General features: G+C 36.7%; 1 protein-coding gene, 1 long non-coding RNA gene and 1 pseudogene across 4 annotated transcripts; all 3 read right to left on the bottom strand.

Moving 5' to 3' along the window:
* Nucleotides 1-239: 239 nt before the first annotated feature.
* On the bottom strand, nucleotides 240-12,554 carry LOC103719600 (cell number regulator 13-like). 2 transcript variants are annotated; one of them, XM_008808925.5, is made up of 8 exons: nucleotides 12,105-12,554; nucleotides 11,034-11,889; nucleotides 8,938-9,356; nucleotides 6,227-6,336; nucleotides 3,973-4,044; nucleotides 1,625-1,731; nucleotides 668-761; nucleotides 240-518 (listed from the first exon to the last, which is right to left on the bottom strand). In XM_008808925.5, exons 2-8 carry the CDS (start codon nucleotides 11,442-11,444, stop codon nucleotides 466-468), a joined length of 1,266 nt encoding a protein of 421 aa, XP_008807147.4. In that variant the 5' UTR covers nucleotides 11,445-11,889; nucleotides 12,105-12,554; the 3' UTR covers nucleotides 240-465. The 2 variants fall into 2 exon arrangements, with proteins under 2 accessions (XP_008807147.4, XP_008807148.4); XM_008808926.5 differs by having other exon boundaries at nucleotides 11,034-11,875; nucleotides 12,105-12,526.
* Nucleotides 12,555-18,150: 5,596 nt separating this feature from the next.
* On the bottom strand, nucleotides 18,151-23,982 carry LOC103719599 (uncharacterized). Its single transcript, XR_015976653.2, has 2 exons — nucleotides 23,571-23,982; nucleotides 18,151-18,322 (listed from the first exon to the last, which is right to left on the bottom strand). It is a non-coding gene; the product is annotated as an uncharacterized LOC103719599 (long non-coding RNA).
* Nucleotides 19,328-23,255, bottom strand: LOC148714443 (uncharacterized; annotated as a pseudogene). Its single transcript, XR_016399707.1, has 7 exons — nucleotides 23,225-23,255; nucleotides 22,278-22,294; nucleotides 21,921-22,029; nucleotides 21,533-21,571; nucleotides 21,262-21,452; nucleotides 20,742-20,955; nucleotides 19,328-20,446 (listed from the first exon to the last, which is right to left on the bottom strand). The product of XR_016399707.1 is annotated as an uncharacterized LOC148714443 (transcript).
* Nucleotides 23,983-25,672: the final 1,690 nt, after the last annotated feature.

Here is a 25,672-nt window from a genome sequence, read left to right as displayed (position 1 = left end):
CCTGAAGTACAGCAGCACCAGAAGCATTCCAAGTTCTGAAGGGAAGCCTCCATGGCATGAAAAGATGAGCTTGGTGACAAATCGATTCCATGGCCTAATTACATGGCAAATCGATTCCACCTACGCAACAGAATGGTGCTGGCATACTGCTGCCATTTCAGAAAATTGTGCACAAGTTGGCTGAAATAGCTTTCACCTATGTTTTTGCATGAATGGACTGATGATGGGAGGGCAATATGTATCCTGGAAACTGGAGCTTCTTTTTGAATAGGTCAAATAAACAATGCTATAGCACAAAAGCAGGTCCATGATACACAGCACTGTAGCAGAAGTATACCAAGAAATAGCAAGTACAAGGGACAGCAAGACACAGCTTCATATTACTGGCACCGCTCACGATAAATTTGGCAATCAACAGGGTATTGACTATACAACACAAACAGAACTTCTACTCCCAGCTGCCAGCTAAGATTGCATGTATTGAGAAGGTGGTGGGCTTGTTTTTTTCTTCCCTGTACCTGCAAGAACATTGCAATATGAACTCCGTAATTTAGTCGCTTTGATGATTGAAGTTGGGCATGTAACACTACGACCCTAGAACTTAACACCCGGCACATCATGCTACCCAATGTCTAGACCAAAGCAAGTTCAGAAGGAGAAAACATACATTGAACTCCACGAATCTCCACTTCACGCCATTCTTGAACAAGCGCACAGCAGCAACACATCAGGTGTGACAGGAAATCATCACATAAACCCCCCTGCCAGGCAACGGAAACCATTTTCTTTATTAGTAGTCTTAAAGTATCGTGATTAAAATCTAACTTTGCTGAGAATTTGCGTGCAATGGTAGGGAAAAGTCTGGAAGCAGTGAAAATATGTGCAATGATATGCGTGAGTCCACTATTCGTTTTGGAGATATTGATTGCATTTTGATGGTAAAATAAAAGAATTGGGGCACTATGAACTACTTTAATATTACTCTTGTGAAATCTCGATTTTGATCTCAGGTATGCAAATCATAGAATCAACTAAAAAGACATCGTACATGGAACTTATCATCCCTAGCATCCAAGGTCAGTCTAAAATGTATCAATAATTTCAGTACACACAATAATTAGCCTACCAGCAAATATGCTAGGATATAGATTGAAAATATCAGAGACTAGCTTATTGATGCCCCTAGATACAGCTTATGTGCCACGTCAGAATGTTCAAAAACCAGAAATTATGTGATATGGTACAACCAATAAAGATTTGACCCAATCTCTAGTAGGATTCCAACATATCAGAACAAGTGAAAGGTTTATGGGATTTAAAAGCCAACTGAAGATAAAGATAATATTACCTCTGGAAGATAACAAATCACTTTGATCATTTCGAAAGATGAGACATCATTTGATTCCATATGCATGTAATTAGTGAATAGTGGATGAACATACCATCAGCATGATTGAAACAAATAACAAAATTCCACAGCTGAAGTTATTTCATCACATGCAATATAGTGCAGGAAAAAGAAAAGAATATAGTGCAGCGAACAGTATGCAGGAAATTCAAACTTAGTATAAAATTCACCATCTACAAGAAAAAGTCAATCATCAATGAAGTGTTTGTATATTACCGTGATATTCAGCATCTTGCGGAGTTTCCTCCTGACACAGCAGGTGTAACAACAACATGACAATATTAATGAATATGCCAACAGGTCATTGCAGGCTTCTGCAGAAGCTGATGACAGAAAATCCCATCACTGATATATTTATATAATAATAAAACTTTGCTTCTAAGGTCGCTACACAAATATGCACAAATGTCATTGTAGATATTAATCACTATAGATTAAGTAGAATCAACAGAAATCATGTTAAGAATGAGTCATTTGGCAGATTTTTTATGCGTGTTCAGCTAAACAACCAGAAGATACTGTGCCATATCAACCCTTAAGTATTTCTTGATCGGTTAACCTCTCTAAAGTATACTAATTTCTTACTCTTGAGGGGAAAACATACGTAAAAATTTGCAGCCCACAAATACATGCATGGTTATTGGTCTAGCCTAGACGCAAATGTATTTTTAGAGCACCATTAATCTTTTCAACCTACAGTGGCTAGAAGCAAGGAAGAAAACGTTCCAAGTTTAGCTTTCTGTATTATTTTTGTTTCAGCCCTTCATTAGATGTGTCATTCAGCAGTTAAATCGTCAATATATATATAGCAATGTGCTTAAAATTGTTTTTTTACCAACTCTGGTTAACATCATCACAAAATAGTAACTTACAAAATATTTATCATAAAGCAAGCTTTCCTTAATACAAAGATTTTATAACAAGAATCAGAGTCCCAGCATACAACACACAAAAGGCTGATAAATCTAATATAATGCAATAATATTTTACTTTAGTATGCAGATATTGCAGATTTGCTGATTTGATAACATATGGCAGCTTTGGCCTTTCTAGGTAATTCTTGGTGAGGCATCCTAACTTAAAACAGATTATTGAGTGTGTGCATTCCTTGTGCTTTAGAGTCACCCATGATGCAAGATCTTTGATAGAAATAAATGTGATTTGAGTTCATAATTATTGTGACAATGGTCATCTTTATTATCATATTACGTGCCCTCAACCTGACCCACCCTGTTCAACCTGCCTTGCACGACAAGCATCCTCCTAACCTGCTTACGCGGGCACCTGGGGATGCCTGTCCACTCAGTATGCAACTCCTTCCACTTAATCCTACACAACTGCATAGACTACTTTACAAACAGTACTAATTAGAAGAAAACAGATTTTCACTAAGTATCTTAAAATAGGATTTTTCATGTAAACTTAGAGTGAACATGGATGATCAGATCCTTGAAATGACCACAAAATTAAATAGTTATTTTGTGATAATTAAGGAAGGGGTTGTTGAGGCTTTCCCCTACTTTTTTCTTCGAGAAAGAGATAATTATGTGGAAAAGGATAATTATCCGTAGGGCTAAACTTCTCCTTTTGACCCCCATAACAATGTCAAATAACAATAGCATTGACGTTGAGCCTATCACTTTGATTATTGCCAACCCTTTTTTCTTCCTGGACTCTTTCCTTCACTCCTCTCTAGTTCTTGCATGATACATCCAGTTTTGATGATTATCAGGCATATTGACTAGCACAATACACCGTAACCAATGACCGCAAAAAAGATTCATCTAAATATTTTTCCCTTCTGTTACAATCATCAGTAGCTGCTAAATCAGACTATAACATGTTTCATCTATGATAAGGATTGAAAGAAAAAATTATATTACGTAACATTCATAAGGGGAAAAAAAAGTAACCATCAAATTCAAAAAATATAATTAAAAGTGTATTCTACTTTTGCAAACTTTATAAGTTTGCTCCAACATATGAAATCAAAATTAAGCTAACTTGTCCTAGTATTTATTTTAAAATGGCTGAACTCATCTCCAGAGCATCATGTTTCCTACCTTGTTTGATGCCCAAGGAACCCCAGACATTCATGTATATGGACAATCATATTCTAGTCATCTCCACATGGTATATCACATAATTTCCTTATTGCATCATCTAAAATGATAAATGTCAGACCAGCCATACATGGATTTCTTGCTTGCAATTGTTGGCTACAACTTTCCTTACCCTAGTCTGGGGCATTGATATATTTTATTTTACTTGAATAAATTTTGAATTACGTGAGCATTTTAGGCAAATAGTTTTACTTTGTTAGAGTTATTGAGATAAAAAGATTGCAATGAAGCCTTACGAAGAAATAGAATCTAAGGTTATCACAATAACATGACACCCTTCCACAATTGTATGCAGACACACAACATATATACACATAATTCATTTCTTTCCATCTTTGGCAAGACACATGTAATTGGTAACTTTGAATGGTGGCTTCCAAAAGAAACATAAATATTTAACCTGGAAAATATTAAAAATGACAGGTAAAATAATTTACGTACAAACATGTCTGTTTTTGGTTACTGTAGCTATTTTTGAAAATGTTCCGCAAGGGTAGAATAAAGTCTTCATACCTGCAAGACATTTATACTATGTGAACTTTCATAAGCTGAATAGGGGGAAAGGTCGAGTAAACATTATTGAGCAATTTGAAGTCCATCAAAGAAAAAATAAGTATCTTGACATAATAAATAATTACCTCAAATTGCCAATCAAAAGAAGAGAACAAAAAATCTCATGTAATAACATTACTTCCTGAAGAGTATAACGTAGAATCTGAAAGCAAGTAATAAACTTTTTGAATGGAAATCTGGATTTATTAAAAAATTAAGGTTGCAAAATTCTTGTCAACCATCTAAGCTACCGGCCCACACACCCAAAAAAGCTATTGTTGTATTATTTAGAAGTTAATGAATTATTTGGCCCTTGGCCAAAATTATATATAAAAAATTCAGTCATGCATATTGTGATCATAATGTAAAGATGTATTCACGGTAACCCTCCTGAAGGGCACAGCATTATACCAAGTGAAGGTTGTAGCAAGACCATAATATCCAAGCCTCATCCTGTTTAATATGGACTTGGAATATCAGCAAGTCAAAATTATACCTTTTTTAGAAAAAAAGAAAGTGTTTTACCTGTGCCAATGGTCCTAATCCCTAAGTAGAATGCGAACTTTTAAAAAGAATAAGATATGTAAATGGAAATATAAAAGGCATGCACACATGCATGTGCTTGTGAAGGTAAAGGAAAGTGATTCAACATATGTTTCAGATAAGCAGACTAGAAAATCAAATCTCATAAGCATAATAGACTAGCATTATGCATTTTACAAATCCCTACTACTTCACCACAAAAGCATTTTAAACTTTGATGCATGGCTTACAGACAACATAAGAAACTGTAATGTTGTCTTAAACCTATCTTACTTCCATGCTTTGAAATTTCTTATAGTATGTCATATTTTACAAATTTATTATCTTTTACTTGCCTTTGTGTTGCCTATTTAGATGCAGTAAAAGTCAAAACCATATTCTTTTCAAAAATAAATAAATTTGGATGACCTTTGAGTTGCCATGCTTTCATTGGTCCCTCATCTTCTGAAAGGCTAACAAACAGGACAGCATCACCCACTAATGCACTGCAGCAAACAGGCCATGCTTGCAGTGGTTCTCTAGCTATGGTGTTTGATTGCTGACATGGGAGTTGTCATTGACATACCAACTACAGTAAATTGTCACAAACAAGTTTACTGTTACTTGAATAAATCAAGCACACTGAATTGATAGTCATCTTACTCCCAATCACTAGCTTGCTGGGATGCTCTCACTACCACTGGTCTGTTATATGCAGAAAATTCCATGCCCGCCTGCCCGCCCACCCGCCCATGCATGCACATTCACTTGTTACTTGTAAGGCTTTTTACCAGTGAGTAACATGTTTCCAAACATACATCTCCCTCTTTTCGATCCATCATTCTAACTCATTTCATTTACTCTAATATTTGTGCTCAAGATTCTATTGTATTTCATAAGGTCATTGCTGATGTTTCTATAGATTGATTTTCTTAAACAATTGCTGGTTTAAAGACACCAAATGGCAGCATACAGATTAAGAGCTCATTACATCATCATCATCATCATGTACCACTGCAGTCTACAAGAAAATAATGAATGGAGGAGTTATCACAGATGTAATAAAATAGTCTGACATATCAAATCCAAAAAGCATCGGTCATTAAGTCCATGTACAGAATGATAGAACTCCAAATCAAGTGCAAATCCTTTGGAACATGGAGCTCATATTACAGGCAAACCAAAAGACAGACTAATTTCTCTTGCAGTGATGCAGAATTTTTTTTTTTATCAACATCTTCATCTGTATACAATGAGATCTTAAACCTAGATTTTTTTTATAAATGTATTGCTAAAATTCCAGCAGAAACAAACTGTTTAACTGCTTTTCCAATTGAATATTCATTATATCATAATCATGGGTCTCATGTTCATTGCACTCCATGATAACATACTATTTAAGTATATTCGCACATTTCTCAATTTTTAAAACCAAAGAAAAATATTAACACTCAATGGACTAACACAGAAACAATGAAACCACAAGGGTGATACAACTGGTGAAAAAATGTAGTTCATAAACAGAGACTAAGATCCCTACTAAGCATACCTAGCAATTTAAGAAAATAAATGTATTTCGAGTCCAAATTTATGATGAAATGCAGTTATAAAATTGGCATACATAGATAAGGCTCTGAACAGCAACCGAGCAAATCTGAATGCCAATCTTCATGTCTGTGTGAACCTCCGTTTGAGATCAAATCATGACCGGATGAAACTGGAGAAACACTTCTGCAAGGAATTGTAATATGGTGTAAGAATTTTTCGAAATCTAAATATACTATGCAAAACTTCAAAAGCATGTTGCCCAGCATATAAAGTTCAACAGGAAAATAATATCATCAGACATTCATAAAAATGATAAGCTTATGTAATGCTGCCTTGCATAAGAAAAGGTGATTCAGTAATATCATGCAAAGTATATACTCTAGGGCAAGGATGAGCATTACTAAAAAACCCTATAAATTTCGCTCCTAACTTTCAGTCAGGATCAGCTGAAACTTTAGCATAAATTATATAATTACATAATGACAGTAAAAGTATTATACAATATGAGAAAAAAAATTATGTATGGAACATTTGAAATTTATAAAACATCCCAGCAAAAAAATGCAAGGGGTGGAACAAGCTATAATGTAGAATATATGGCATTCAATCAATGTCTCAATGATAAACTTTATGGCCCGGTTTGCTTTCTGCAAATATGGAGGACGAACCAGCAGCCATATATGTGGAGTCCCTCACATCAGAGATTAGGTAGAGAACAGCTCAAAAAAATTAAATATCTTAGCACAATCTGCAACCAGACAGTCTCAGCCTTCCAAGTGGAGTACAAGTTCAACATTCCACTCAAAAATTTAAACGACTTTCTAACAAACCCTTCAAAAGAGAAGACAATAAGACCAATCAACTTATAGCAAGAACAACAATAACTTTAAGAAAAACCTCCACAAAGATTATTAAAGAGGCTGATGAGGATAGTTGCACTGTCATAAAAGGAATAAAAAGAGGTTCAGACAACAGCCGAAGAGTATGTGCAAGTGAAAAAATGATTTTCAAACAACATGAATGTGCATGTAAGGTTCGGAAACAACTCCTCATGCCAGGATAGCATATGACATGATCATTATCATATATATTGAATAGACGATAGCATGTGTCAAGCAAAGAGACAAAAGGTGTCAAGATATAGTCGCCTATAAGATCCTGTAAAATTCCTCAGCCATACTGTGCAATAGGATGACCATTCAACTTTTCACGCCAGAATGAAGCAGGTGTGCGAAGACATGTACAAGGACTACCATATTGTGGAAATTATGGAACTTCAAGTTAATGAGACTGCATCTCAGGATCAACATTCTTCAGGGGATTAAAGTGCAGCTGCTGCTAGCATACAGTATGAATCAAGCACGTGAACTTCTGTGTCAGTTGAGAAGTATATGAGGTATATCAACAAGCCTAAAGAGGTTTGAATTAAGTAATACTGGTTACAATTCTAATTATGTATTCCATGGGAATCCACATCCCGTAACCTATTGCCCAAGTTATATAAGAATTTTATCACATAAATTAATAGGAAGGTCACCTTAAGTGACTAAGCTTTCTTTTTCCTCTCATCAATAAGCAAACATTGTTTGAATAAGGTTCCTGTAGGCAGTGCAGTGGAGACCTATAGCATCCATCCTCGTATTATATAATTAAGATTTGTAATAATATTCTCTTTTTGCATGATTCCATATTGTGAAGGTGATAACTCCCTGAAGCCCATGTGAAGCTACAACATAGCTCTATGAATGGTGACGATCCATCAAGTTACACAATTCTGTACTGTGATAGTAGATATACTTATTTTGAACATTAGACTCTCCATCTTATCTTAATTTCCTTGAGTTCAATCTAAAACCAATCTAAAATCTTAATTCTCAAAGTGCAAACCTAATCCTTCCTCTGAAGTAGGAAGACCTAATTATCTCATTGATCACCAAAACCTTCATTGTTTTCTCAACCGCATAACCCTCAGATCAGCAAGACAATGCAAAATTTTTCGTGCATTAATTTGGCTATCAGATCAATGTGTCTTTTCCTGCAACAATCTGGTGTAAGTACCTAGGTCTGAATTCTCAACATGACTATATGAATTGAAACGAACCATAGTGGATTTCAGGACCCAGGTTTTGCTTCCTGTAGAAGATTTTAGAATCTTCCTGCCCAAAAGACATGCTAAACACCAGTAACAGGGTAGGGTCTAGCACAAAACAATGCTCTCTTGGCTTTAAAGCAGAGATGCGTGACAGGGTTGGCTCATGCTATGAGGGTACAATTCCCACATGTAAAAGCACAGGAGAAGACCAGTTCACAAAGCAGAATGAAGACGAATTTAGCCTATAAAATATAGAGTAGTTACCTACTTTATGGAACATTAAATCTGGTGGATCAAGCAATCGTTTTTTAGACCAAGAACAAGACTGATGACAACTTTATGTCATCATGAGCAACTCCATTTTTGAAATAAGAGCTTAATTACATAAATCCAACATTTCAGATCAAACTCGATATTCCAAATGCCCCAGCATCCCTTAATGCAATTCCAAACCTCAAAAAATTGAAGATTGCAATTGCATCTCCCATAATTGACCGTTTTCCACATTAGGTACATTTTCTTTAAATAAAATATGATGGGAGATGACGTGTGCAAAATACTGATTAAGAAGAAACTTAAGTCAACTAAATTTAAGAGGAAAGCATGAACTTTAATGTTGTTATATCTACTAACATAATAGAAACATTGATTGATTGCACCATTATTAAACATGTAGAAAAATGGAATCCAACCTTGATGCCATGTAAGTATCCTTTTGTTGACTACAGTAGTCTCCATCAAAGGAGTGCCGTGTGTCAATATTGGTATCCGAATAATTTGACTCCACTTTCATAGGATCCTTAGGCTTCTCACTCTTCTCTGGCAGAGAACATGCTACATTTTCTGTTACTCCGAGCAACCGCAGAATTATTTCACATTGACTAATATCCATGTCACTCTGTGATCTTTGGAGTTCCATTTGGAGCTTCTCGTTTTCTTTTTGCAGGGCTTCATCAAAAGGCAAGTTTGGATAAGAACAGGAAAGAGTCTTTTTTAGCACCACTGTCTGATTTTTGCAAGGATCGGGATTTAATAAGGCATCTTGCACCCTTCTGTCCTCTTCATCAAAAGTATATTCACGTTGATCCCTTTCAATATGCTCCAGTCTTTCCTGAAAATTTGATTCATTTAAAACAAATGAAGCTAGGAAAAAAGTGCCATACAAGAACCAAAAAAAAAGATACCGTAATGATGACATAACCAGATACGTCTTTAATTTTTCTGATCAAGCAATAAATATTAAATTACTTCCAATTCATTTCTCAGGAAAGACTAAAAGTTCCGCATCATAATTACTGCAAAAAAAATTAGAGAGAGAGAGAGAGAGAGAAGAACATAGATATAGGCCTTTTGTAGATTTTTATTGATGACTTTGTTATGTGGAGAGCTTGAACACCCATGATAGGACTGCAGGACTGCAATTTAATTGTAAAATAACTAAACATGCCATGCTTACTCCTGTTCATTAGATAGTGTTATCTGCAAGTGCTTTTTCTTATCATGTCCTCCAAACAAACAAGCATAGCAAGCCATCCATGCCAAACTTCACTGCAGCAGTTGACTTACCATTATAATAAAAAATATTGGCAATTACTGAGGCAATAATTTATCAAAAAGTTAGGAAACATTTGGAGAATTGTAGGAGTTAGAGAAAAAAGGATGAGAAAAATAAATTAACTATTAAAATAAACATCTTGATGAATAGTAAGGGTTCACCAAATATCACTGGATGTTTAGAATGCAAATGTTAAAAAAAAAAAAGGAATTATGAATTTACTAGAATAGGCTATCATAAAGCAAAGGAAAAATTGTGTTTGAAGAAATTTTAAAATTCAGAGAAACTTGCCGCTTGTGTTTTAAAGCTAGAAAATAGGATATTTATTTACTAGCAATGATGCTAGGTTCTCAATTAAAGGTCAATTATTTATTGGCAAATATGTGTACCAACAAAACATGCTAAAGTAGGAACAGTCTAGTTGTCATGTTCATAGCAATATGATAATTTACCAGGACAGGTATGCTAGTTACCTACTAAGGAGTTAAAGGTATATATCTGCGGTCATAAGCAAAGTGATCCCAGAAGCTTGAAATTAGCGTTGTTGAGATGGAATCCATCTCCTACTTTTTGGATTACCTAAGTCATCATCTTGGTTAAATGACATCATCACAAAAAGTCCAAAACTCCAAATCCAAGTTTTGATGCTTGGCAAAGGCTGCACGCTATACTTCACAACAGTTCATTTTGCTTCTTGGGTTTGAGTTTGTAAAGTATAAAGCAAAGTTTTGTCATCCAAGTTTAAGATTTGTTAAGGTATTAGGTGGTTATAACCATAAAAATATTCAAATACTTCTGGACCCATGATAGTGATATCTGAACAAAAAGTTTGTTCACTGGGCTACCTCACTCATATTTACCCAAACAACAGAAAGAGCAGCTTGCTTTATACCACCGTCCTAGAAACCTACATATTTGATTCAAGCATCAAACCAAAGAAAAATTGAACAGAGTCAATGCCGAAGTGATGTTTTTTTTTAACAGCAACAGTACCAACTACCAAGTTTTACAGCTGAACAGAATCTATCAACATGGACCAAGACCAAACTGGGTCGATAACAAATTTGCATCAACTTCTCAGCATCTGCTTACGTCAGCTGCAGGAATAGACCGTAACAAACAAATATACATTAACATTCCTATACAAAAATAACAACAATAATAGGATATAATATAAAAAATTACCGGAAATAAACAAAATTAGGACAAATATAAAGATCAGATGATCCATACCCTGACTCTAGTATTGTCCACAAGAGTGATGAGTGGAACGATCCTCAAGTACCGATCGATCTCAACCTGAGCCTTCTTGAACTGGTACACAATGTTCCACCCCATAGCCAAAAGATACAGATAGCTGCGGTCCTGGCAGCTGTTGACAAGAATATAGGACCGCCTTAGGGCATCCTCCAGCTGCTCCAGAGGCTCCCGAGTCTCCGGATACTTCTTGAGCTCCGAAATCTTGAGCTGCTCCAAGAGGTTGCCGATCAGCTTCAGGTGCTGCGCAAAGTGCCTGCAGTTCTTCTTGTGCATGCGTGCGGTGGACGCCGCCTTCACAATCATCCCGATCAGACGAACGGCGTCGAGTCCCGTCAGTTGGGCGACATTCGAAATCTCACCCAGCTGGTCCCAAGAAGACGCCATTTCCCACCGACCCCAAGAAAGAGAGACCTCAGACCAAAATTTAACAAAATTCAAGCTTCCTAACAGCCAAAGCTGCGGCACACACCGCTTCTACTCCAAGCCACCCGTCCATAGCTTTCCAAAAAGAACCAAATTTGTGTGACATAAAAAAGGGTCGATTTTTCTATTTATCCCCCTCAAAGAATAATAAGAGCATGCAAACTCTTCTATTGCTCTCTTGTTTTCGCCCTTTTTCCTGCTATTTTTCAGAGAGCAACTAAACCGACAGAATTCCAGAGCAAGCTTTAGAAAAAGGAGTCAAACTGGTGGGTTTTTTTCCACTTTTTAACCCCAATTCGGACCCGACCTTTTAGTATCCCAACAACTTTAGCCTCAACATAAACTTGTTCCCTTCAAATCAAAGAAAACGATCTTCTTCAAAGATTCGAGATCTGACCACCAAAATCTTGCCAAAATAAATAAGTAAATAAATATTTAGCAACAATCCCTCCAGTTCTAGAGATCAAAACATTCGTAATCTTTACCAAATATTTAAAATAAAAATACACGCAAAGATTACGAAGAATTACGACTTAACCACCAACAACCCGCTGCTTCTACGACATTGCAACGAAGAAAATCAAGAAACTAAAGATCCATCGTGCGGCAGAGAAATCTAACCGTTTCTTGGAGAAATCATCAGGATGCAGCGAGATCAACCGCTGCTCACCTCCATTCGTCCAGAAGTCGAAGAAAATCTCCGACTTCCTGCCAAAAATTCGACGAAGAAGCAGCAGAGGCTCCTCTCTCTCCTCCAAGAACTCGAAGCTCCTCCTACGTCTAAAGCCGCCAAGAATCCCTTTTGCTACCTAAATTTGGAAATTGCCGCCCTCTCTATCTCTCTCCTTCTCTTTCTCTCTTTAGATTTCCACTCTGGTGAGGGCTTTGGTTTCGGGGTGCCGCAGGCATTGCATTGCGTGAGGGCAAACTCCTGCGTGTTTTCCGATCTCTTTCCGTTGCTTAGGGTTTGGGGTTTGGACGGATGCCGCTTGCTCTCCTTCGCTTTGCTCCCCCCGGTTTCAGAGCTCGCAGGCAGACAAGACGAAGGAATTAAACTGGGGGCAGTCCACAAGGGTGAGATGGACCCCGGTTCCAAGATTTATTTACGAAAATAACCCTATTTACTTCTGAAGCAACGGTACTTAGCGGCCGTTACAATGCCGTCCGGTACTTTTCATCTAAAATAAGTGGCCACTATTTTCTTGTCCTCTTTAAAAGTCTATATTATAAAGAAAAAAATTTGGCAGCCGTACGCCTATATATGATTAGTTCATTGACTTTATAAATCTATTGATATTTTTTTTAATTGCATGAGTCTTAGTGTATAATATGCAACTTATTATCCTATATATTGCATGGATCACTGAGATACTAATAATATATATTTATTTTCTCTTTTCAATTATTAAAATCTATGCAAATAATGAAATCAAAGATGTGATACTATCAATTTCACTTTTCAATCATAAAAAATGTTAGCTAAAAACAAAGCTTTTATGTTGATTAACAATCATTTGAGCAAATATAGGTATTATTTTTTGATCAACTTTTATGATTGCTTTTTTGTTTTAGTGGTGAATGATAGTTACCGCAGTTGTGATTCGTGTATATGTGTATGTATGTATATAAAGCTTTCATAATTTTTCTTTTTAATAAGAGAGGTTTTCACTTTGCTTGTAGCCTTTGATTTTAGTGATATGTGCGTTGCTTGGTCGTTGGAACCAGATACTTTTTAGAGCCCAAAATAATAAAATAAAATTCCAACCAAACCAAAGTGAACCTAATCAACAAAAAATTGATTGATCGCTTCAAAAAAAGAAATATTAAAACTCAACGGTTGGAACAGGATCCCACATAAAATATAAAGAATTTAAATATTTTGTTGACGCAAAGAAAAAAAACCACTTAAAAAGTTGACACAAGCCTATCAATGAAGATGGTGGTCGAATAGCAATAAAACAGCGACATACGAAGCAGAAGGTTAAGCTTCGTGTCTATAAACCAAAAGCCAATAAATATAATTATTAGTTATCGAAACAAAGTTTTTAAGAATTGTTTCCTAACCGAGGGAGTAGGGAAATTCGATATATTGTCTTAGAAAGATGGATAATAACCTATTAGTATTATCTTTTGCTTAAAGCTTGGGAGGGGTGAAATCGACCAGCAAAAAGTAACTAAGATCGCTTCATCGAGCTTTACTTTCTTTCTTTCAATTGGGAGAATTTAAGTTGTATTGAAAAAATTCAGTTAAACTCTTTCGGCTTTTGCTAGCTTTTTCATTATGCTAGTTTACCTACTTATGCGTTAAAGCTGGTGTAACTTCCCAGAACAGTACGACGGCATTCGCCCAACCAAGAAAAACATCCTCGTCCCACGAGGGTATAATAGTCATTTTGAACAACTGACAGAAAATTTTAGGTGACGTTGCTCTTCCACCTGGTTAACACGTCAGCCTCCAGCAACAGCCACGTGGGCCCGCGGAACAACCTAAGCGTAGAGCGAGACAAACACCGAGGCAAAAGAAACTGGCCTTTTCCGTCCACAGCCACCGTGATCCGCCTTCTAAAAGGTTCGATTCTTCGGGCCAACATCGTACTCCCGCGTAGGCGGCCCCTTTTCCTCAAACTCTTCCCGCGCGACCACCTTACCCCTTTCCTTTGAGACGGTCGGTAGCTCTTCCGCGATCGAGAGAAGCGATTGCTTCGGTTCGATGACAAGAAACCCGGAAGGCAGATGGACGGCCATGTAGGTATCATTTGAGAGATCCAACGGCTAAAACTTTTCCAGGATAGGAAAGAACACAGCGAGACTTTAGTCCCTCTCCTCACGAGCCACACGGCACACTTCCGTGCCAAAACCCTATGCAGAACTCACTTAAAAAACAACTTTTTTTTCCTTTATATTTTTTGAGGCCTTTTCTGCCGTAGATCTTTTCTGGGCTGACGTCTTAGACAACCGTGTCAATTGCCTAAGAATTGGGCTAACCCGGCTACGATGAGAAATGTGTAAATTTCAATTACTGTGCCGATGTTTTTAGTGACGTGAAGGCCATGCATGCACTAAGCATTCGGTGAAAAAAATGATTTTTTTTTAAAAAAAATCATCACCCAATTTCAAAATATTAATTTTTGAAATCTAAAGTAATCGTGCTTTAAAGCTCGTCAAATTCTAAAATAAAAAATTTCTAACAAGAATAAATAAAAAATATTAAAAGAACAGAACAGATAACATGCAGACATCTCTCTCAGCAACTTGGCACAAAATATAACTTTTATAGAATAATGAACATCGACAAAAAGATCTTTTGAATCTAAATACAATTATCTCATACAAGGTCATGTAATTTTAACTCCTAACGTAATGCAAAATCATATTTAATGCTTAATGGATGAAAAGTGAGTTGGCACCCTCACTTTCTACTATTTTCAATTATCTTAAGTGTATCCTTGTGCAGTGCTCACATGACAACCACAATTTAATCTTGTTTATTATGGAGGATAAGAGAGCAGACAAACCATCTCTACTCTCAGATCGCATCACACCATAGTCTCTTCCAGTTTAGCTTGCATTGAAAAATAATAGTAGAAAATTTGACTCAAAAGCTCGAAGTCATCCATCGGATAATGACTGAGGAATCGATCTACCGATGCTAAAAGTCATGTACTCATGAAATCCTTAGCCGATCTTTTAGAATAACATTAGTCTACGACAAGTTGCAGCTTAAGAATTAATCTTATAGAATAACATTAGTCTATGCACACAAAACCTTTTTATTCAGTCAAAAGAACACAAGACCTTTCCCGTGAGGAAGCTAGGAACTGTCCATGTGGCTTATTGCACGAGGCTTTCCATTAGTTAAAGGGCCTGAAACATTGCATTGCTCTTCAAATTTCATATAGTTTTCATTGGCTCTTTGGTAATCGTCATCATTTCTTCGAATTCTGTCCACATTTTGAAGGACAGCGCATGAGGTGTGCGACCACAGCTAGGTCATTGTAGTACCTGTGATATATAGCATTACACAGAAAATATATGGAGAGTTTTAATGGTGCTAAAAAGAAGTGGTCTTCGAATGCTTTCTTTATCCTTAGGGATGACCCTTTTGAGTGGTCCAGTGTCCATGATTGATGGGCGTAAGTCTGGAATGAGCCCCACAAACTCACTGCAGTATGTGGTGGGGCACTTTTTTCGCATGCAAAAGAGGACAGTGACGCTAGATTTTTTCACTGCACACAAAGAGATTAAGATGCTCCACCGACGAGAGCATGAAATCTCACTGTGGTTGATGAGCAGCAAACTTGTACAGTTTGTATTCCAGCAGCTATTCTCCCCACTTTTCTTATGGGCTCTCTTGTGTGCCAACCAGCTAGTCCCTACCATAGCGGGCCACCTTTTGTTTTCACGTTTCAGATTCCAGTGAAGATGCACTACCAACCTTACTTGACTCGCCAACTTTTTTTGTTTCCATGCATGACTTGCCAACTTTTTTTGTTTCCATGCATCTCTCTCTCTCTCTCTCTCTCTCTCTCACACACACACACTGCAAAGGGTTAGCTAGGTACGTTCACAGAGGGACTTATTTCAGTTTCTATCTTTATTTACATCCAAGCTGTAACTTCCATCTTAGAAGTGGAAGAGTTATCATTCTGATAATAATCTTTTGGTATGCAGTATAGCTTCGTATTACCTTGCAGTTGCAGCCTATCCTTCTTGATGAACTTGTGCTTGTCAAGCGCAATGTTGCTAACTCAGCGCAACCTCTAAACTAAATGAATAGTTTGTTCTACCCAGCGCGAGCTTGGGTCCCGTCCTTTGAGCGAGGGGTCAGGCTTCGATTTCGAGTTGCGCCGGCTCTCTCTTTGGGCCTGATTAGAAAAGGTCCTAGTCCAAAAGTTCTAGATCAATCAGCTTAGGCATCTAGGGTTCCTAATCTGCTGCAACTTTTTAGATAGATATCATCATGCACACAAGTTCAATTTGAAAATAATAACAATAATAATAAAATCTTCTTGAGATTAAAGCTAAATTGTACTTACATCCAATAGTTTGAAAAATTTATACTTATTCTCTGAGATTTATTTTTATTCAATATTTTAATCTATAAGGTAACAGAATGTTAGCCAAACTATTAATCTTAAATGAAACTCAAATACCATATTAGAAAAAAAATTAAAAATAATCAAAATAACCTCAAGCAATATAATAATCACCTAAGGATATAAAAAACCATGTGGATCCTCCAAAGTATTCAAAGATAATTTTAACTTTTCATAAAAGATAAATGGTTTTATTAATGAGTAACGCCTGAATGTAATAACAAATTTTACAAATTATTGAATATAAGTGTAATAAGCGTAAACTTCAGTATAGCTTTGTAATTTATTCCAAAAAATAAAGTTAGCTTTATGTTGGATTTGTCTTAAAAAAAAAAAGCGAAACAAATTGAGCTAGTTGTACGAGTGTGCTGCCATGAACCTCATTTTTAGTTTTATTAAGAGCAATACAATGCAATTTTCTCCCCCAAACAGTCTCCGAATCACCAGGCCCTCCAGTTGTGGAAAGGTTTTATATGCAAAAAGAAGAGTCGGCCGCCCATAATTGACTTGCTTTAACATCGGCAATGCCGAGTTGAAAATAGTACGCCACTCAAAGGAGTTAAAAATCGGAAGAAAAATCCTTCAACTTGGAACCCCCGGCTCTCTACCATTCTTGCAGTATCTTCCCTTTCAATCAAAGAATTATGAGCCACCTAGCCTTTGATCCTGGCACCAAACAAGCAGCATTTACCACCATTAAGCACTGATTGAATATGGAGTCATTGTCCACATCAAACTGTACGACATGAACAAAAGCGAACTGTAAGAAAAATAGAATGGGCCCAGTCTCCCATATGGTTGAGCCAAGTCAGTGCCTTCTGGTGAATAATAACCTTCCAACCTAACCTGAAAGCATTCAGGTTAGGTTCTCTCACCAGAACAACTACTTCACTTTCCAATGACAACATCATTTTTTAGCTGCAAACCTACCCGTCAATCGAGAAAGCTGGTGCTAGTGCAAAGCTAACACCAAAGCTAATCCTTTTATCTTCCCTTTGGTACCCTGCCTGAGGAGTGTAATGTGAAGGAAAAGATTTAGCCACTCTGTAAATATATCTTCCCTTTTATCTTTTAAGAAAACTCTGATAGGGAGCATATAGCTTTCATCCTGCCATGATTCCCATCCCCCAGCAGTATATTTATTTTATCAATGAAAAAAAAATGTGGACGTCTTATATGTTATGGTGGTGGTTTCTACGCTTTACACCTCTTGGATGTATAAGGTCCCATGGAATCAGAAAAGTATTGCAGGGTGTTTAGAAGTCTGGTTATGTTATTCATGGAATATCTTGCATGTGAACAAGATATGCATAAAGAATGGTATGGCAGAGCTGGAGTATGTAACCTTATATAGATTAGGGTGACTTTCAAAAATCTACAGTATTTTAGTTTGAGCTTATTGATTCCTTGTACTCCCTTGTTCCACCATTACAGCCTTTGCTCAGTTTTACCATGTTCATCTGTCTGGACTCCATCTAATCATTTCCCTTTATTATAATACTCTACTTAATTTTTTTTATATGATACTAATGAATTGCATTACCAATTGGTTCTTCCTAATGAAAGCACCCTTTAGCCAACAAACCTACTATGAAAGTTGTATCTAAAAATTAAAAAGAAAAATATAAGGTGGTCCAGTCAGATTCAAGTTACAACAGACAAAATAGCTTTGATGAACCCAACTCCTTTTTCACTTGAATTAGCATCCTGAAAGCCAAGCTTTACCATTTCCATCAGTACCTGCTAAAATGGTCATAAAGCTCATCAGTCATTAGAAGCAATTGGACAGAATTAATGAAAAGGAAAGAGGGCTGAAATTAGATATTTATTGTTATCAAGTCATTGTTTCCTGTATGAGCCAAATTGAACTTTTTGATGGAAGATCTAGATGGCTGCAGAGAGTAACCAAAGATTTCACAGCTCCAGAGCATAGTTGCAAAGAGAAGAAAAAAGACACATGAAACATTACGTAAAAGGGAAGCAGCAAACAAGGATTACAGTTTCCCAAACATGAAACAGGAAGTATATGAGACATCTGAAATGCACAGGAAATCACAGGTACCACATAGAAAACTACAAGCAAACCACTGAAAAACTAGTCTTCACTGTATCCTCACAAGTACTTCTAAAATCTGTTGTTTTAAACATGTCCCTAACGGTCCCAGTTCATTTCTGTTTGTGTGTTATCTCAATTTCTAATTTTAAACTGCTTTAAAGTAAAGAGCATTTTTCTAGAATAAATATGTTCAGAAGCAAAGGAACAAGTACTGTCAAAACTCCAAGTAGGGGTCCTAATTTAGCCACAAATACAGGTGATCATGATATATAATGTGCGCACCACTAATTAATCCGAACCATGAGACCTTTGCTAGTATAATGTGAGCACCACTAAACCCACCTAGAACGACACATTCACATGCCATAGCTGTTGGAAGCAATTGCCTCCACTCAATTGTTTTTAGGTCTACCTGACAAAAAAAAGGACAAAAGAAAATATGGTACCGGACAATAGGTGCAATATAGAAAAGTTCCACGAGAAAGTGATAAAGAAAAAGAACAAAAGAAAGGAAGAAAAGAAAAGATTAAAAAAAAAGAACTGTGAGCCCTCTGGGTTATTTATGAGTTTATTTGTTGGAACTTAGAAGCGCTTGGAGACTCATTTATTATAGATGCTATTTCCTACTAAAATCTAGAAGACGATATATATATATATATATATATATATATATATATATATATATATATATATATAGAGAGAGAGAGAGAGAGAGAGAGAGAGAGAGAGAGAGAGAGAGAGAGAGAGAGAGAGAGAGAGATTACAAGAACAAGTTAGACACTCGTAAAGCATATTCTCAAGAAGAATGAAAAATGAGCACCAGAGCATCACTAATTAGTTAAGCAAACATGAAAATGGGTTAAAATTTCATGAGCATAGAAGTCAAGATCAGTTGGGTGTGAGCAAGCTTAAGAATTTGATATTATTTCCACTCGATAGCACCATCCTGATCAACATTGCGAGAACTTGACAGTTGAATGCGCAGATGCCATGAGAAAAGACATTGTAAAAATTCAAACGAGATGTACCATAGGACTGTTCAAAAAAGAAGGCACTCGCAGGGCAGCCAATCAATGTTTGAAGCTTGATACTAATACTGTTTGGTGCTGCAGACATGAATCCAATGGAAAACTAGGTAGATCAAAGTAAATTAAAAGGTGTTGAGTCGCTGACAATAAAGCGAGCATACAAAATAAGCATAACTATCCATAAAAGGCATGACAGCTACATATTGGGATAACTTATACAAAATGAAGCCAGAATGTCGTTCCCTTCGAAGACATGGGAAAGGCCAGGTGCTATGCCACCTTGTGGCCCGGATAGTTAGACACAGACAAGATAACACCATGCATTTACTACAGAAGAAGAATGAATAATGATAGCCATGAGGATCATTACATTCTCTTAGGACAACAGCCCACATACATAAACGTACAAGCAGCATAGAAAATATGTCATGATGTGGTATTAGTAGAAATATAGGCAACAGGGACATCGTATGATCTCCACTGCAGCCCCACCCAGTAAACATGAATTACATCCAACAAACGTAGCCAGGCTAGAGGCACATCTAACAGTAGACTTTATACATTTTGACCATGTACATACTTATACAATGATCCAAAAAAACAAACCAATCATAGTATAATAGACATAGATATGGTGTAATGTATTTAAGAAGTATTAGCTATGTAAAGTATACAATGATAACAGTCCTAGGACCTAGCAGATGGCATGTAGGGTGACATATATAACAGCATACATCCGCATTGGTGCAACTCCATAGCCATCGTAGACCAGAAGAGCGTTTCCTGTCCATACATTTCCCCTTTATGTTTTCTATTTTACAGAGAACAACCATTTAGAAAAAGAATACAAAATAAAAATATTCTCCATATCTTTCATGTCAAATAGGGAACAACATGGCAGTAATGCTAAGTATATAGTGGATGAAAACATTAGGACCCTACTCTGAATGCATAATATATACAGAATTATATCCAACCTTTCTTTTTCTTTCTTGTACTTTGTCATCTATCCTAAGAAATATAGAGAAAATAAATAGAGAAATATATTATTATATCAAAAAAAATGGATCAGTCTAACCTGGTGTGAAAGAAATTTTCTTCATCAAACTGGGGTCACCACTTTCCAGCATATATCTTGGGTGATGATCACAAGGTTCTGACAAAATCACTTAACCCAACTTGACCGAAACACCAGAGCAGGAGATCAGACCATCCCCTCCACATATACAAGACCTGGTTGCAAGCTAAGGCTCCTGGCAAGAATGAAATTTAAAAAATCCTTCCAATTGAAACTAATATAAATGTCCTTTAACGATCGTTTCCAATCTCAAACCAAATCCTAGCACAACATCTGGGTTATCAGATAAATTATGGCTAGATTTTTGAACCACAGTCCAACAGCAAAGTCTGGTACTTTCATCGAACTCCGAATCTAGCATCAAAGCAATGGATTCAAATGAGACAGAATCTACCATCTCCCTTGAAATGGGAGAGCCTGTGCCACTTCAATCTACCCACTGGAATAGCAAATGGACCAAGCTTTATCAGCGGTGTCGGTGAAATATGCATTTGCCAGAGACAAAATAAAGTTATGTTATTTTTTTTTCAAGCGGCTGATAGAAAACTTGCAGAAATGTGCTCAAGCAACTCCTATTATCAGCCGCATCATGTTGCATCCCCAGCCCAGAAGCCAACTCGACTAAACAAGCTGCAACATTTGATCCTTTAACGATTAAACCAGCAGCACAACTATGATACTGACTAAATAGAGGTGGTCCAGATTTGAAATCTCAGTATGACAATGCCTCTGCCAGAAACCATAACTCTGATAAGTTGGAAGAAATATAGTCTAGATAGAAATATTAGTACCACATTCAGGGATAACCTTCACATTTAGAAAGGCATTACCTGCATAATATTTGAACCAATTACAAGATTGCTGCATCAAGCACCTAAGGTTTCTGAAATAACATATAGCCAGTCATTGATATTTGCCAAATACATCAAAGCTGAAAGTGTCCCCCCCCCCCCAAACTATGGCAGACCCAGCATTTTTGGCTAGTTGCAAACTCAGCTATTAGAGCATCTTTCTGTCATGTAACTGTCCCAAAAGTAAACTTTGAATTAATGCCTGCTCTTGCCCCTGCTCTATCTAGGGCACCACAAGCCTGCTGGAAATAATATCTTGTAAATAACACAATTCCAACCACATCAATTATTCCTTCCAATTGTGTTTTGACTTTCAGGAATGGAAATCATTTGGCAAATTTATAGACACAAAGCATGAGTTCAACTTTGTCCTGCCTGTCCGTTAGCTTCATTAAGTCAAAAAATGCTTCTCGTTGCAAATGCTTCAATATCCCAGTCTAGAAAGTACGGACACAAAAATATCATGGGTTGCAGGACGAGGGATTAGTGAATGGATTTTTGGAAAAAAAATGAAGAACAAGATGAGGTGCTAGAAATTGAATGCATTAGAAACGTCTGGTGGTTTTAAATATGACTTGATTCTCCATTCTTTGTTTCATCTGAAGATTTAAAGAGATGTCGATGTTTTATAATAAGCAGTTGCAGTATTGTCCTCCAACCTTGCAATGTTTATAATTCTTGTCACCTCAGAAACCTGAAGTCCTGTTATTAGAATCCAATCATATAAATATCATTTAAAAGTTTTTTTTCCGTAAATTGTTTAAATCACTGATCATCCTTTGAATGTTTATGCTCATTTTAAAACTTGATGAGGGCAGTGAGTTTGAAGGTCATTTAAGCATTAAGTTAATTGACATGGAGCCTTGATATTAAAAGTGGATCCGCTATAATACAAGATTGATTAATCTATGGGATCAAAACAAGTTTTATTTTATGATAAAGCACAATGATATTTATTCTCAAATGCTTTAAAAAGAAGTGTGCCCTAAAAGTGAAGATGGTTACCCAATCGGGAGCACTTAAAAAGAAAAATATTATCATTGCCAGCTAGTTCTTACTTAGATGGAAGGGAAACAGATATGAAGTTAAAAATGAATATTTATCAAAAAAAAAAGACCGATGGTGCTTGCTTGGTGTCAAAGAACTATGAAGAGTATTCTTTGAACCCCTTCCACAAATAGGTCAGGTACAACTCCTGAACATGAGCAATATCGAGATTCTATGCTAACAACTTAAAACACAAATTTAGGAAGACTATCAAAGATCAACTCCATGCATTTTAATCATTTTCTCTCGATAAATTGTAATCAGATGGCAGCTACTTCTATAAACATGTGCATTGGTGTACATTATATCTTAGCTTTGGATGGTCATTATATGAATCCTCCTGCATATTGAAAAATAAACACCCTGATATGTGGATTTTGGTAGCATGGCAAGAAAAGAAGTACAGTACCCTCCAGAAATGTAACACTCTTAATCGGACAAGTTCTCCATCACTTATCAAATGAAGTTTGTCTAGGTTCTTCTATAAGAAATTAAAAGAAGAAAAGGAATGGTTGTTTGATCGGGCTACATCAGTTGAGGCCAAATGAATGAGGCAGGCAACAAAAGCTCCCAACTGAACCTTACCTTTTTTCCAAGGAGTTAATAATCCAGACATCCACTCAGCATATTCAATACTGGAAAGAACACGATATTGATAAAACTAATGATAAAAATGAATCTTGGATTCCCAAACAGACACTCAACCCAAGTTTGCTTCGACATCTACAAGCGTATCAGAAGCAAATCTAAGAACAAATTTGACAGCCAAAAAAAAAAAACAAATCGACTATTTATCAGAAGGCAGCATTTAGTACAAAATTTTCGGCAAATTTGGACGATATCATGCATTTGTTAATGAGAGCGATTCGAAAGGACCACGAAAAAATAGAAATCGAGCTAAGGAAAGAAAGAGATGAGGAGATATGATTACTGGGTTTTGGTTGGAGGTATCGGAGTTGTTGTGGATCGCGCCCTTCGCGAACTCCTCGCTAGCTTTCGCGAACTTGATCTTATCGACGAGCGATCCGATTCCAACGGGCTCCATCTCCAGGCCACCCAAGAATTCCGTTATGGAGACATAGGATAAGGAAAGAGGACCTGCGAAACCCTAGCAAGCCTAACTGAGTTCTTCCTCCCCTCCAAGACTCAGATGGCGGTACCTCTATTTCAATTTGAGGCTTCGCCTTTTTTTCATTATTTTTTTTATCATTTTATACAGCGCCCATTCACACTGATTAAGCATAAACACAACCAACCAGAAAAAAAACAAAATGACGGAGAGAGAGAAAAACAGGCTCATGATTGGCCCAAAAGTAGCCAAACTTTCTCTAGAGCTTGTATATGTCTAGAAGTAGTGGATGCTGATCATTATTGTTGTTTTAGCCTTAAATTTATTCGATCATTGTAGTCGAGTCTTCTTCAAGATAAATATTATCCGTGCTCGAACTAGCCTCATATAAATGATGCCCTCTCATACAGCTCTCAACTATGCTCCGATGATAGTTGTATCAAAAATACATTAATCTCAGCTACGACAAGTCTGGAGTCATGATTTCTGATCATAAAATCCACTCATCTATTACCTCTACCCTCAGAAGCACTATCGTCAAATTTTAGCTTAAGAAGATTAGGGGGTAAGGGCACCCAGAAGACAAAAGTAATCCTGGTCACTGCAAAAGTTGAGTGAGGGGCTCAAATATCCCTAGCTGACCTAAGTAAAACCACTGTTGTAGTACTGGTAATCTCGGCAACATGAAGTCATGCTCTGTCTACCACTGTCCTCGAGTGTACCCTTCTGTCCTCAAAGATCCAGTCATTTCTTTCAAGCTATATATAATAGGTCATATAGGCATATCTGATACCTCACTCCGCAATGGTGGGCCTCTACAAGGGCTACTTCAAATGGCCCAAGAAGTCCTCAGTCGAAGACGTAATCTACAGCATACCGGATGATCACATATGGCTGTTTAATTAAAACAAAGCATTGTGATGATCTCGACGAATGCTCATACAATATGATTTGCTTTGAATGTCAAAGCTTCACCTTTGCCTTTTTTATATTCCTTTTCTTTTCTTTTCTTTTTCTTTTTTTGCTTTATTCATCTTAAGTTTTTGAGGTCCAGTTATTACTTTGTTGCTACAAATGTCCGTTATTCTTAAATAAGCCTTCAAAACTAAGTAATGAAACCGTATGAATCATTCTATATTTTGAATTGGAGTTATAAACTTAAGATGTAAAATACTGCTCACATACATGACATGCACATTAATCATAAGGCATAACTTAGAGAATAACACGGGTTCAGGCTTTTTCGAGCCCAAATAGTTTACCGAGTTTGGTTCGAGTCGTGTCGGGTCGTAGGATTGGAAACCCAAGATTTTCCAAAATTCAAATGGGTCTGAATTCAGCAGACCCAATCCCGACCCGAAAAATGAAATTGGTCCAATTTTAGAATCCGACTCGGCTCCACGAGTCTTCCAAAACGGGTCAGATCGAGTTAGGTCACTGGCAACCCAACCCATTTGCAGCCTTACTCGAGAGGCATTCTTTTCAGAAAATCTGCGGCTGTTCCTTTTGGAGTAGAGCTAATCATGAGCCTGATGGCTTAACGGGCTTGGACACTAAAAATAGGCCCTAAGATGGCGCCGGCAAAAAATTAGATCCGGTTTGAAAATCGTGCTAGACCTGGAAAAAAAAAATCAACCCAACATGAGATAATTACATATATTTAATATGTGTATTATATATTAATTATATTAATTAATTATGTTATAGTAATAAAAATTTTATAATATATGTTAATGAATATCCATATCGCGTCTGTTGGGCGAGCATGGTATTGATCTTTTGTAATTTATATAGTAGAGTTCGGCCCGGTCCTTGGAGGAACCTTTCACGCCTCTAGATTCTATAAAATATTATTTTTCTGGTATCTTCACTAGTAGTACATCTTGACTCTAAATCACAACTTTTAACCAGCAAAACACCCTAACAAAAAAAAAAACAACTTTGATGGCCAGCAACTCTTTTTT

Source organism: Phoenix dactylifera, chromosome 3, assembly GCF_051530095.1.
Source record: "Phoenix dactylifera cultivar Ajwa chromosome 3, Ajwa_hap1_PhDact_Kaust_v1.1, whole genome shotgun sequence".
Taxonomy (NCBI): Eukaryota; Viridiplantae; Streptophyta; class Magnoliopsida; order Arecales; family Arecaceae; genus Phoenix; species Phoenix dactylifera.
This window is presented reverse-complemented; position numbering and strand designations above follow the sequence as displayed.